Raw genomic sequence first — 12,605 nt, forward strand, 5'->3', positions numbered from 1 at the left:
TAACTTCCCTGGACTTCTCCATTTCTTTACCACCAGCAATGAGAAAAATAAGAAGCAATTTCATAAATGCTTTAGGATTGTTATGTATCCATTGCTGGAATGTATGTTTATCCCATTTCCAACAAATAGAATTCTGAAAGCAGAGAGAAGGTGGAAGAAAGGATCAATTAGCATATTTATAAGGCTAAAAATAGCAGGACGGAAAGCTCCTGTGGTCACAGTTGAAGTTTGCTGGAGCTAGCCGTTTGCTGCTTGGCAGTGCATTGCCTTTAAATAAATCAAGAGACATCTTCCTCCTCTAGCTCTCTTTTTCCACTGAATATAAAGGAGTTCAGAACAATTAACATGTAAATGCTAATGATTGATGAAGATCTTCAAAGAAATTACATGGGGCAAAATTTCTTTGTGGAAATGCCTCCCTTTTTTCTTCTTGAAATTCATTGTGAGCACTTTGACATTTTCTCCATTCCTTAACTCAGAATACTTTTTGATATCTCATAATTCATCTGGTCCTTATCTTCTTTATTCATATTCATATTTATACACAAACACACACACACACACACACACACACACACACACCTTTCATGCAGGTATGCTACTTCTTATGTTTGGACTTCCCGTCAATCAACGTTTGTTTTCAGTACACAGAATAAAAAAAGAGACCATGAGTTCAAGTCCTTCATTACCCATGAAAGCCAGCTGAGTTACCTTGGGCCAGTCACTCTCTGTCAGCACAGTGTAACAGGAAGGAGGAAGGTGTGTTGAATCTGTTCATCCCTTGAGTTATTTGTAAAAGTAATAAAGATGGAATACAAACAGATGATAGATAGATAGATAGATAGATAGATAGATAGATAGATAGATAGACAGACAGACAGACAGACAGACAGACAGACAGACAGACAGACAGACTGACTGACTGACTGACTGACTGACTGACTGACTGACTTGATTTAGATTTGGTTTCAGGTCTTGAACTTGCTTATAATTAATTAAATATTTGCAAACAAGTATTCTAAAACTTTGACTAAGTGGCTGATTTATAGGGAATGTTTAATTCTAATTACAGTGCAGAGTCTATATTACATTCATTGTTGCTGTCTTGCCACTTATTTAGTCTTAAACTTAATATATAGTAATGCTCTTGGTTTATAGCATCTTAAAAAATTAAGAATGGTTATTGTGGCAAAAGGAAATACGTCAATGGTAGAATTGTTATGTTGCACAAATAAAATCATGGAGTTTTTTTTCTTCCTCGCTCACAGTTATGTGGAAGCATTTGGAACCTCCTTAGTTTTTATTAGGTCCAACTGTTATTTCTATTTTATCATTATCATCCTCAACTGTGGTATTTTCTAAAGATCCTGATCATTAATCTTGAGTGGCAGCCATGAAATTAGAGGGCAGCCAGTTTACATAGCCAACTACTTTTACTCTAGACATTTGCATAGGCTGATGGCATGATCAATATATTTTAGTCTCAGTCTGCCATTGAGAGCTGAAATATATTGCTCAAAAAAATAAAGGGAACACAAGCAGAAGACATCCCAGATCTGAATGAATGAAATAGCCTTATTAAATACTTTGTTCTTTACATACAGTAGTTTATACACTGCTCAAACAACTAAAGGGAACACAAAACTACTGTATGTAATGAACAAAGTATTTAATAAGGCTATTTCATTCATTCAGATCTCAGATGTCTTCTGCTTGTGTTCCCTTTATTTATTTGAGCAGTGTAGTATAGTGGTTAAAAGTCTTGATGAAAACTCAAGAAATATGCTTCCTCTGTTGCTGCTTCTATCCGTTGGAGGAACATTTTCTCCCAAGATTCAGCAACTTTAGTCCCTCTTTCCCATCTCAGTTTGCACGTCACAATCACAGTATTAGTCACTTCACACTGTGACTCAAAATGCTCTCCTCTGCCAGCCTAGGTTATATTATACTATTTTTCACCCAGATAAATACTAACCATTGGATATTAGTCTATTTAGCAGGGTTCTAGGTACTTTTCCATATGTACATTTTGGTCTGAGTTTCTGGCATTGATTCAGTTTTCAGTTGCTTCTGTTTTGTAAACTCTTGATTCTTTATTATTTTTCTTTGCAAACATGCACCAGCAGTGATTCCTTACTGTGTCTGATATAATAATTCAATCTACATTTCTCTTCTTCTTCATATTGGTTTACTCAAAGTAATCCCCTTCCCTTTTATTTCTGTAAAGCAGAGCCTGTCAACATCACTTCTTGGGTGGAAAACATGATTCATGGACATTAATTTCCTTAATATGCTATGTTCATTGATTGGACGTTTTCCCCCTTCCTTTTATTTCAGTGATGAAAATTAGCAACAGTAATAATAATATCCTCTGTAAAGATGCCATAATGGACTATTCCTTTTTTTCTATTATTCTTTTTATTCATTACTATCAATCCTTACTGTTATTACTGTATAGGTTGACTTACCGTAAGTGCAAGCAACAGCCATTTTGCAATTTTGTTATAGAAACTAAGTAGCTTTATGGATCCTGACCAAATTACAAATGCAGAATCTGCCTCATAGTTCATGATTAATCCAAAGAAATATATATACTTTGGCAGAGATAAAATTGAAAACTAAGTCTCCTGGATGACAGTCTCATTCTTTCTGAACTGACTTGTAATATCTCATTATTATCTCAGTATCTTTTTCCAAAACACAGTTATTAATATCAGTTTAGGAGATGAATGCATTGTGGTCTTGTTTAGATGAATTCATTTATTTGTTAAGAGCCCATCCTGTGATTTACGGTTTTTCCCATGTTCTGTGACTTACATAATATAACTCTTTAAAATTCAGAGCATACAGCAAATTTCTATTACATTAATATGTATTCCATTTAATAACTGAAAACAATTGCTATTCCTATTTAATTAGACATTAGGATTCATGTTATATCTTCAAGAATAGAAAATGGCAAATAAAAGTTTAATCATGTAGGAAAAATATAGTTGGGTACATTGTTGTCTATTTATTACTATTATAACATTCATGAATTAGGGAAGATAAAACATCAAAAGATTTATTGATGAATTAGATTCCTAAATTAGAAATGTAAACAATCTCTAGATTAATCAACTAATGTTATTCATTTTAATTTAAAAAAAGTTCCAAGAATATATTAAAAGGACATCTGTTTATTTTGGGTGTTTTAGTTTGTTTCCATAATTAGGATTCTCCAACCTGACTGGGAATTATGGAAGTTGCAAATAAGATTTTGACTGGCTTTGAATGAGGTTGACCTTGTATATGCTATATTTTATTTTTGCTGTTTTGGAAAGTTTTAACCTGAGTGTAGTCAATCAGATAAATAGACAGATAAGACTTCAACAGATCTGAAGATTCCTGGGATAGGAAACACTATTCTAAATGTTCTAGATATTTTTTTTCTTCTAAGAATGAGAGGTACTTTTGTTTTATTGAACTTTGAACAAATTTGCATGTCCTTCAAAAGTGGCAAAAATTTTTTTAGTTTTTAGTAATTGGCAACTAGTATTAAATTGTGTGTATTTTCTTTTACTTGTTTTGCAAATGTGGGGGGGAGTGGGAAAGCAAATTGAAAGCAGGCCAATGTAGATGTTTTTATAACCTGTTACAAAATAGTAGTAGTGATACTACTACTTCTTCTTCTTCTTCTTCTTCTTCTTCTTCTTCTTCTTCTTCTTCTTCTTCTTCTTCTTCTTCTTCTTCTTCTTCTTCTACTACTACTACTACTACTACTACTACTACTACTACTACTACTACTACTAAACTTCAAAGGTGGTTTTTACCTGTATGTGAAGATCTGAGCCTTTTCACTACAATTACACCAATCTTTAATAAAGCACTTTCTCATTTTATAAAAACTGAGACTTTGTACTTTGTACTCTACGTATCCCCAGATTTTGGGCCAAGTGTGGATATATAACCATATTTTAAACTTTGCTTAACATTATGAGTTGTTCTGAAGCAGACCTTAGCAATATGTTAATTTGCATCTTCCATTAACAAAAGGTTTATATTGTTATATTTTATTAAACATATAGCTAGATTGCACGGATGATTTCAGGACAGAAATAGTAATGCTAGATAAATTAATCCATAGTTATACAATGAGGCCAGTCTATTATGTCTAGGCTCATGATACGGTAGTAATTTATCTGGATGGATGAAAATTGAAGTAACTGTTTTATATAGATCATCCCTGTTGCTGATTCATAGTGGAGAAAAGCAGGGCAGCAGAAAAGCTTTCCACAATTCCTGTATATTATTGCCTAGGTTGTGGTTGTGTTGTTTAAAAAGATCTTTTGTTTCAATCTTCATGAAAGTAATGGCTCTTTGCTTATAGCATAGTTCAGTGTTAAGTACCTTTGTGCGCATCATCTCATTGCAGTAGAAAACTTCAGAAGAAGTCAATATAACAAATTGCCAAATGATATTTAGGTACTTTATAATATGAGCTCAGTTTATAGCACACGAAATCTGCATGTAAATTTCCTTCAAAAAACGTCAAAGGTAGAGTCTTTTGCAACAAAGCTAACAAAAAGTGTAGTACTTTTAGAGTAACTGTTGGTCCTTTGTTGAGTGGAATAAAATGACCTAAAAATATTCTCTTTCCCTACTCTGGCAGCCCTGGGAGAAATTAGTATTCTATTAGTACTCAGCTGCCTCTTTAACTCCTACAGGCGTATGAGAGTTCCTCCAAGATGGAACAGTTTGTGACCCGTTTCCTTCTGAGAGAGACGATGAACCAGATACAGTCTCTGCAAGTCTCCCTAGAGTGTGCAGCAGATACTATTGAAGAACAGAGTGGCCGAGAAAGGTAAAACAACCATCTGGGCAATATAGCAAATGCAAAAGGGAAGCCAAAGAATTAAGAGTGGGGTTGAACTCATTTCTATCATTTTCTAAGACTCCTCATCTAATCTACAAAGGTTAGTTCTACCATAGCTACAATTTTAGGGTGGGTTTTTTTTTCTCCCTGTTTGCTTATTTGTGTGGGATTTTTTACTATTCACAAGATAAGCATTCTCCAGATAAGTACACTGTTGAAGATGTAAAGCTTGTCCTCATTATAGTTGTATTGACTCAATAATGTTGGAATACACTAGAACCGTGATGGCGAACCTATGGCACGCATGCCCAAAGTGGCACATAGAGCCATGTTGCCTGGCACGCCAGCCATCGCCCCAGCCCAGCTCCACTGAGCATGGGCGCATGCCTCCCGCTGGCCAGCTGGTCTTTGGGTCTCTTTCACACATGCCCGGGTGGTGGGGTGCATGCATGGGGGGCTCTCGCATTGCATTTTGGGAGTTTGTGGGCGCCCCCCCGTGCCCTGTTTTGGGCCTAGAAAGCCTCCTTCACCAATCTGGAAGCCAAAATGGGGCACAGGGGGTAGGGCACATGCATGGAGACAGGGCTCATACATGGAGGGGGGCATGCTTGCATTGCATTCTGGGGGCCCAGACACACATGCATGCATTCACGTGTTTTGGTCACTCGGCACCAAAACGGTTAACCATCACTGTACTAGAAGATGCTGTAAATCACCAGTAGGAATCCTACCTTGTTATTTGTACAACTTGTTAATTGTAGCTGGGGAGAAACAGGTAAGTAGAATATCATTAGAATTGGACCTTAGTATTCCTGATCAATCTCCCTTAAGTAAAACCTCAGCTGGCAATATTTCTGCAGTAATGTTTTGCATTACTGGAGAATTAAACAGTTAAAAACAAAGGAAGATGAATGAAAGCCCCACATATTTTAGCTCACATGTATATTTAGATCATGCCTTTTATTTCTCAATTTGTATTAGCATGAAAAATGAGGAATCGTGCAAGCAGAATCAGAGATGACAAGCTAGTGATTATTCTTAGCGTATGTATTGTCTTGATGTTATGTTTCTTAGGAATAAAATGAACAAATCAGAAGCTTTAATTGGTCAACACTCTACAAAAAGATGTGGCCGAAGAATTCAGAAGAACATCTGCTATTCCCCTACAGATCCTTATTCTGGGATGCTGACAACAGGTATTGGCAGCTTTCGTCATTCTGATTCCCGGATTTGCATTAGTATGAGCATGCTTTGCTGCAGAGCATTAACTGTAAAAAAAAAAAAAAAGGCTCAACAATGTTTGAATAGAGAAAACAGTAACCTAATGTCTTACACAAATTATTCAATCATCATCATAGCTAGTTTACAGATAAGCTTCACAGGACAGCCATCATTTGAAGGCTAAAGGGAGCTTGTAATGGTCTACTGTGCTCAGGGTGGAGCTGCCCTTGTGCTTCATCTGAGAACTGGAACTAGTAGAGTGGGGTACCTGGTCATAACCATGTAGCACCATTGTAGAAGCAGTTGCATTGGCTGCCATCAGCTGAAGAGTTTTGCTTATGACATAGAAGACTCTAAGTAACTTAGGACCAGGTTACTTGACAGATTATCCTCACCACTTGATCAAGTTCATCAGGGAAGGTCCTGCTGCACGTCTGAAGATTGCCTGACTGCCATCTTGTGGTTAATAGTTGCCAGGCCTTCTCTGTGGTTGACCTGAACTCTGGAATGTTCCCCTAGATATTTTTGAGGTGCTTATTGGTTTTCTTCCTTCTCCCATACACTTTTATTTATGCATGCATGCATTCAAATCAGTCTTAACTCCTGCTGATTTCTTCCTCCTGGTTTTCAGCTGCCCAATGTTCGAATTACAATGCTTTTAGCTGTTGACTCGAGTGGCTTGATTTGATTGTTATAAAGGACTTTATTACATTTTGTGGTATGTAAATTGGAAGTGATTCACTTCCAGAAAGTTTTCCCATTCTATTGAGTCAGTGATACTGAAACTGTAAAATTGATTCAACTTTACTCTATGTAGTGAAGGACTGCCACACTTCAACACTTTGAGGGATCCCTTTTACTAAAGCTTTATTGAAGGAAATGTTTTCTTAAATTTCTGCAAAGCTGTAGTTATGTAAGACCCCGTAGACTTTTATTTCTAAAAATGTTTGGGATGATTTTTTAAGTAAACAAATGAGATGTCCTTTATCAAGGAACACACTGAGGGAGAGCTGATTAATCATTTGTTCCACATCACATCTAACTAGACAGTTAGGTGTAACTAGGTTCTTGAGAACAGGTTGAAAGAGCAGCATTTCTGATTTGTGAATAAGCAACATGCCAAGGCTTTCCCATATTACTGTTTTCATCACAAGAGTGGCATGAGAAAGGATGCTCACTAATGATAATATAATCCCTATAATGGTTTCGCACTTTCCAATCTAGGTTTTGGTTTCTGTTATGTAAAGCAGGAAATTATTTAATATTTGTTTTTTAAGGAAAGTATCAAAGAAAATGTAGTATCATGTTCCTTTGTGGACAGGGAGTTGAAGAGGAGTAAGATATAGATATGTCTGTGACAAAAAGAATGACAGTTTGTCACGTCTGATATTTAGCTCTCAGTCCTTTTTCTTTTAATTCAATCATATTGACTCTTGGAGACTGACTGGAGTCCCTGCAGCTTTCTTGGCAAGATTTTTCGGAAGTGGTTTGCCATATCCTCTTTCCTAGGACTGAGAGAAAGTACTCAGATGAGATTAACTATATGGTTTCATTCCTAAATCAAAATTATAACTCAAAGCCTTCTAGTTCCTAGCCTGATGCCTTAACCACTATACTGTACAAAAATTGACTCAATCCTACTAGAATGTTTTTTTCTATATGTCACTTGGCTGGGAAAGCTACTTGTCTATGATTTTGGCTGAGTCATCTTTCTCTTGGCATTAATATTCAGGTGTTTGTGTGGAAACTGATAGCCAATGGCCATCTGAAATTACCCAGCTTCAACAACTCATCGGCAAACTGGAATGTAAGGTGGGCCGGCAAATAAAACTGATAAAATGGAAACTTTATCTTGAAGCATTTTCCCATGACACTTATTATTGTTTAAAGTGTTTAGAATTGGATCTAAACAAGCTCAATAACTCATAACATAGTTAACATGCACATCTCTCATATTTCCGAGTCCTGATTTTCTCTTGATATACCAAAGGGGCCTTTGAGCATCAAATATAGTAAGATTGTCTCTAGTGACACTTGCCTAGTTTTATGTTATAAATTTTCTCACTACTGTGAAACTTAAAAAGTCCTCAGAGATGCTTGACAGTTTTATTAGTTCTCATGCTAAGATTCTATTCTTGACTAGAATTTAATGTCCTATTTCGATCAACTTTTAAGAATTACCTTCAATGCTGCAAACAGATTACAAAGAAATGTTCATGAATTTAAGTTTTCAAATAGGCTCAAAAGCAACAAAAATTAACCAGGGAAGTTTCAAACATCTGTGTATGTCTAATATGTTCAGACATAATTTCTGAGATATGCAAGAGATATACCGTACATAAAGAATGCCCATCTATCAGGTGGAGTACTGTATGTTTTAAGGAGAACTGGGAGTGAAATTTTAAAATCAGGTTGTATCAAAATAGCTTTTTTTTTCAATTGCCAGAATTGTCCACAGATGAAGAAATGTTGCTTGCAGAGTAGAGAATTATTTATGCAGTTCTTTGTCAGTAGTAATGTATAAACTGTACAGTGTATTCAGTGTGAAATAAGGAATAATGAAATGATTGTGAATTCCTAGTGAAGAGGATAGTTATGTGAAATCAATTATATATCTCAACCACTCTGTAACATATTTCCTTTCATAATAATTCTGCATTTCTGTAAACTTAGGATCCAAGGCTGGAACCTCTGAAATATAATATGGTCTGCAAAGGAACAGATTCTGTGAGTTTCTGGACTGTGCTTTGTGTTTATTTGATTGTGTATTGTGGTGGCGGCACTAGAAACAAGCCAATTCATATATTAGATCTGTATTAGTAGAAATAATGGTAGAAATGATGATAGATAGATTAGATAGATGATAGATAGATAGATAGATAGATAGATAGATAGATAGATAGATAGATAGATAGATAAATAGATAGATGTTAGGTAATTAAAATAATTCATATATTGGTGGCTATAAAGGAAAAAAAATCAGCAACCTTTGAGAATAAAAGAAAGGCTACTATAGATTAATTCACCAAAGTGCAAGAATTTTGAAAGCTGAAGCTTGTTTTATAGCAGTTTGACAAAGATGGGGAAATGTGTTTGCATTCTATCCCAACTTTCAAAACTCTTAAGTATTTTATCCATGAGTCCTGACTCCTGACCCTAATGCTTTTTCCACTGCATTGGCTTTGGAAGTGCAGAACATACGGCTGGCAATTGGCGAGAATTTCCACCTTGTCCTATGTGCTACTCCTGCCATTTCTTCCCTCTCTCCAGAAATAGAAACTCTAGCTGCCTTAGTTCTCTCCCCCACCAACTTTCCTGATCAATTCTATTAATAGTTCTGATATCCAGTGTGGATATAGTCTATTCCCCCACCCCTTTGAGGTAGTCCAGTAGATTGGGCAAAGGGGGAGAATTCTAAGTGTGATTCCACTTTTTTGAGTCTTCCATTGGAATTCTGAGGAGAGGGTGGGATAGCTGGCCAATTGGCAGCCAGAGATGCTACTAATAAAATATGATTGTGAGGCTGGATACGGGTCAAGAATACATGCTTTTAGTGGGTGTACCTTTAGCGTTATCTCTGACTTGCATAGCATTTCTAAATCCATATTAATAGAAATTGCAATTTTCCCCTCCTTTGGCTCATTCCCATTTCCCATTTTGGCAGCACATCTTGGTGGCACAGAGACAGATCTCAGTGGCAGAAAGTGGATTAGTGGCATTTTGCCAAATTCTCCAAACCTACACAGAAACCACAGCTGGACAGAGCAGTTGCCTACAGTAAGTCTCCAAGACACTGATTTTTTTTATAAGTTGTTTGGATGAGATAGCAAAGCTCCCTTACTTCAGCATTATGAACCTTACTTTTCTCTCAGTAATTGAAGGAAATTATTTATGTTTATGGAGTGTTGTTTTATATGCTAACCCCGATATCATGAAGTTCACTTTCCAGCAAACAGCTCCATAAAGTAGATGGATACTGAAATACAAGAGGCAGACTCTTTAAAAGATGGACTCTTGCTTCTTCTATATAGTTGAAATAAAAACTCGGAAAACAAATATATGATTCATAAGGGTGGCTTTGAGTTCAGTCCCATCCTGTTCTTCCCAATGCCCATCATTATAAGAGCTGCTCAGGAGTATTCTTGGTAATTGAAACATGCTACTAACTGCCTGAAATGTAGCTGCAAATAGAGTGTGACCTTACCAAAAAAAAAAAAAAAGCAAGAAAGAATCAACCTTAATTAATGCTTCATTTAGTACCATTTAAACACACACACAAGGGATACAGAGGCTCAGTGGCTAAGACGCTGAGCTTGTCGATCGAAAGGTCGGCAGTTCAGCAGTTCAAATCCCTAGTGCTGCGTAACAGAGTGAGCTCCCATTACTTGTCCCAGCTTCTGCCAACCTAGCAGTTTGAAAGCACGTAAAAAATGCAAGTAGAAAAATAGGGACCACCTTTGGTGGGAAGGTAACAGCGTTCCATGCGCCTTTGGCATTTAGTCATGCTGGCCACATGACCACGGAGACGTCTTCGGACAGTGCTACACTTCGGCTTTGAAACGGAGATGAGCACCACCCCCTAGAGTCGAGAACAACTAGCACATATGTGCAAGGGGAACCTTTACCTTTACCTTAAAACACACACACACACATTGATATGAAGAAAAATAATGTGATTTCAAACTAGAATATTACCCTATCTTTATAGTTTATTTGAATGTTCAGACTACGGTTAGCAACTGTAGGACAAAATAAATTCTGGAACTCAAGAGTCTCTACGCATGCTGAAGAAACTAAATTAAATGCTGAATTTCACTCAGTATGGAAATGGTGAATAAAAATAAAATTTATTATGCATGATGTTTGCTTTGTTGTTGGGCTGCTATCTTATGATTATTTTGAGCATTTTCTGTGCTTGTTTTTGATTCATTTTGTATATGCTGTGAGCCACCCAGAGACAGCTGGAATGAAGCAGAACTCAAACTGAATAAATAAATAAAATGTATAACTTCTACAGTAGAAGTTACATCTGCACTCAACATTAAACTACTGCACAAAACACCAGCGCAGTATCATATTCTGTCCCCTCAATCTTTTCCCATGTTAGGTACATTTGCCAGTCTCCTGGGGACATCAAAGTATGCATTTCTCCAAATCACTCTCTGCCCATCTCTAGGACACTATAAGAAAAATGGATAAACATTATCAGGAGACGGGGGGCGATGGGGACAATGTGATGGGTAGCATTTTTAGCAATAGTCTTGGGACAAATATAATAATTCGGTGATCCATTTGTTTAATAGGTCATACTAAGTTAAGCTTCAGAATAATAGATTACTCATAATGAAGAATATTATTATATCTATTCATTTTCTTAGAGACCAAGTGAAGGGCAGCCTTTCAGATTAAAACTTCAGATTCTGTTGCTTATCACACCTTTGTATCATGACCTGGATGACTGAGTATCTCCATAGACACACCTCTGTATCAGTTTCATGCCCCCATGATTCCATGCCATGCCATCCCATGCCAATTTCTTTCTGGTTCAGTTATGGCAAAAGAGAAACTGCTCCAGTGTGAGTTTTCAAGCAGAAGACTTGGAGTTCAGTGTTCCAAAGGCAACTGCAGTGAGGACAGCTTTGAGGGCGGTAGAAGAAATTCATTCATGAATCATTTAGGAGGAGGCGTTATGATGGAAGAGCCAGCTGATTGTAGACACTGGCATCCTATGTACATACACAGCATGGTTTATGATATATAGTAATAATATTTTTCCTAATATCTTCCCTTTTTTTGCTTACAGTGTGTCTGCCCATAAACTGGCGAGTAATACCTCCTTCATCCTCTATGAATTATGGCAAGATGTAGTATCTTGGAGAAGGTGAGTCCTAAAAATTATCAACAACTTAAATCAAGGCTAAAAGTACAATTCCACAAAAGTGATTTGCATTTTTATGAGCAAAATAGGGGATGTGCATGTGAAAGATTCCTGTTAGGTTTAGCAAAGTTCAGACATTCAAATATATAAAAACTGCTACTTGTTGTCCTTAGTTGAAGAGAGTGCCTGAGTCACTCTGTTCTAATTTTTCTTTCTTTTTTCCTTTTTTTGTTTGTTTGTTTCTAGCCATCTACAGTCAGATAATAGTAAGAAGTTCCAGCATGCCATTACTGATCTTCTGGATGCTCCAGAGCTTTTGACCACTATGCTGTTCCCGGGTAAGATAATGCTTAGTGATTGATTATGTGCCATCAAGTCCATGTCAACTCTTAGCAACCACATAGATAGATTTTCTCCATGAAATGCTTAATAGACAGCTGATTTTCTGTTTCTTCTGGTGAGCAAAACACAAGTTTCAACACTGTGACCATTCTCAGTTTCATACCCATATTTTAAGAATTAGCAACTGGTCAGGCTATGGTCACAATTGTGCAATTTTACACCTTTGGTGAGATGGGCAAAATAATAAATGTAATAACCAAATAAAAATACAGCCAGATTGTAAAACATAATTATGCCTATGTGGAATAA

The 12,605-nt window shown here is 36.5% G+C and overlaps 1 protein-coding gene across 2 annotated transcripts in view; it reads left to right on the plus strand.

Annotated features, from left to right (window-relative positions):
* NECAB3 (N-terminal EF-hand calcium binding protein 3) overlaps positions 1–12,605 on the plus strand; it is a 95,617-nt gene that overhangs the window by 80,964 nt on the left and 2,048 nt on the right. For both annotated transcript variants that reach the window (XM_034414046.3, XM_034414045.3), the window contains exons 6-12: positions 4,707–4,843; positions 5,930–6,051; positions 7,809–7,888; positions 8,750–8,803; positions 9,741–9,853; positions 11,880–11,957; positions 12,201–12,292. In XM_034414046.3, the coding sequence (XP_034269937.1) occupies positions 4,707–4,843; positions 5,930–6,051; positions 7,809–7,888; positions 8,750–8,803; positions 9,741–9,853; positions 11,880–11,957; positions 12,201–12,292 (676 nt within the window). The remainder of the gene's footprint in view (positions 1–4,706; positions 4,844–5,929; positions 6,052–7,808; positions 7,889–8,749; positions 8,804–9,740; positions 9,854–11,879; positions 11,958–12,200; positions 12,293–12,605) is intronic.

This window comes from Pantherophis guttatus, chromosome 3, assembly GCF_059756535.1.
Source record: "Pantherophis guttatus breed Tessera chromosome 3, ASM5975653v1, whole genome shotgun sequence".
NCBI classification, from domain to species: Eukaryota; Metazoa; Chordata; class Lepidosauria; order Squamata; family Colubridae; genus Pantherophis; species Pantherophis guttatus.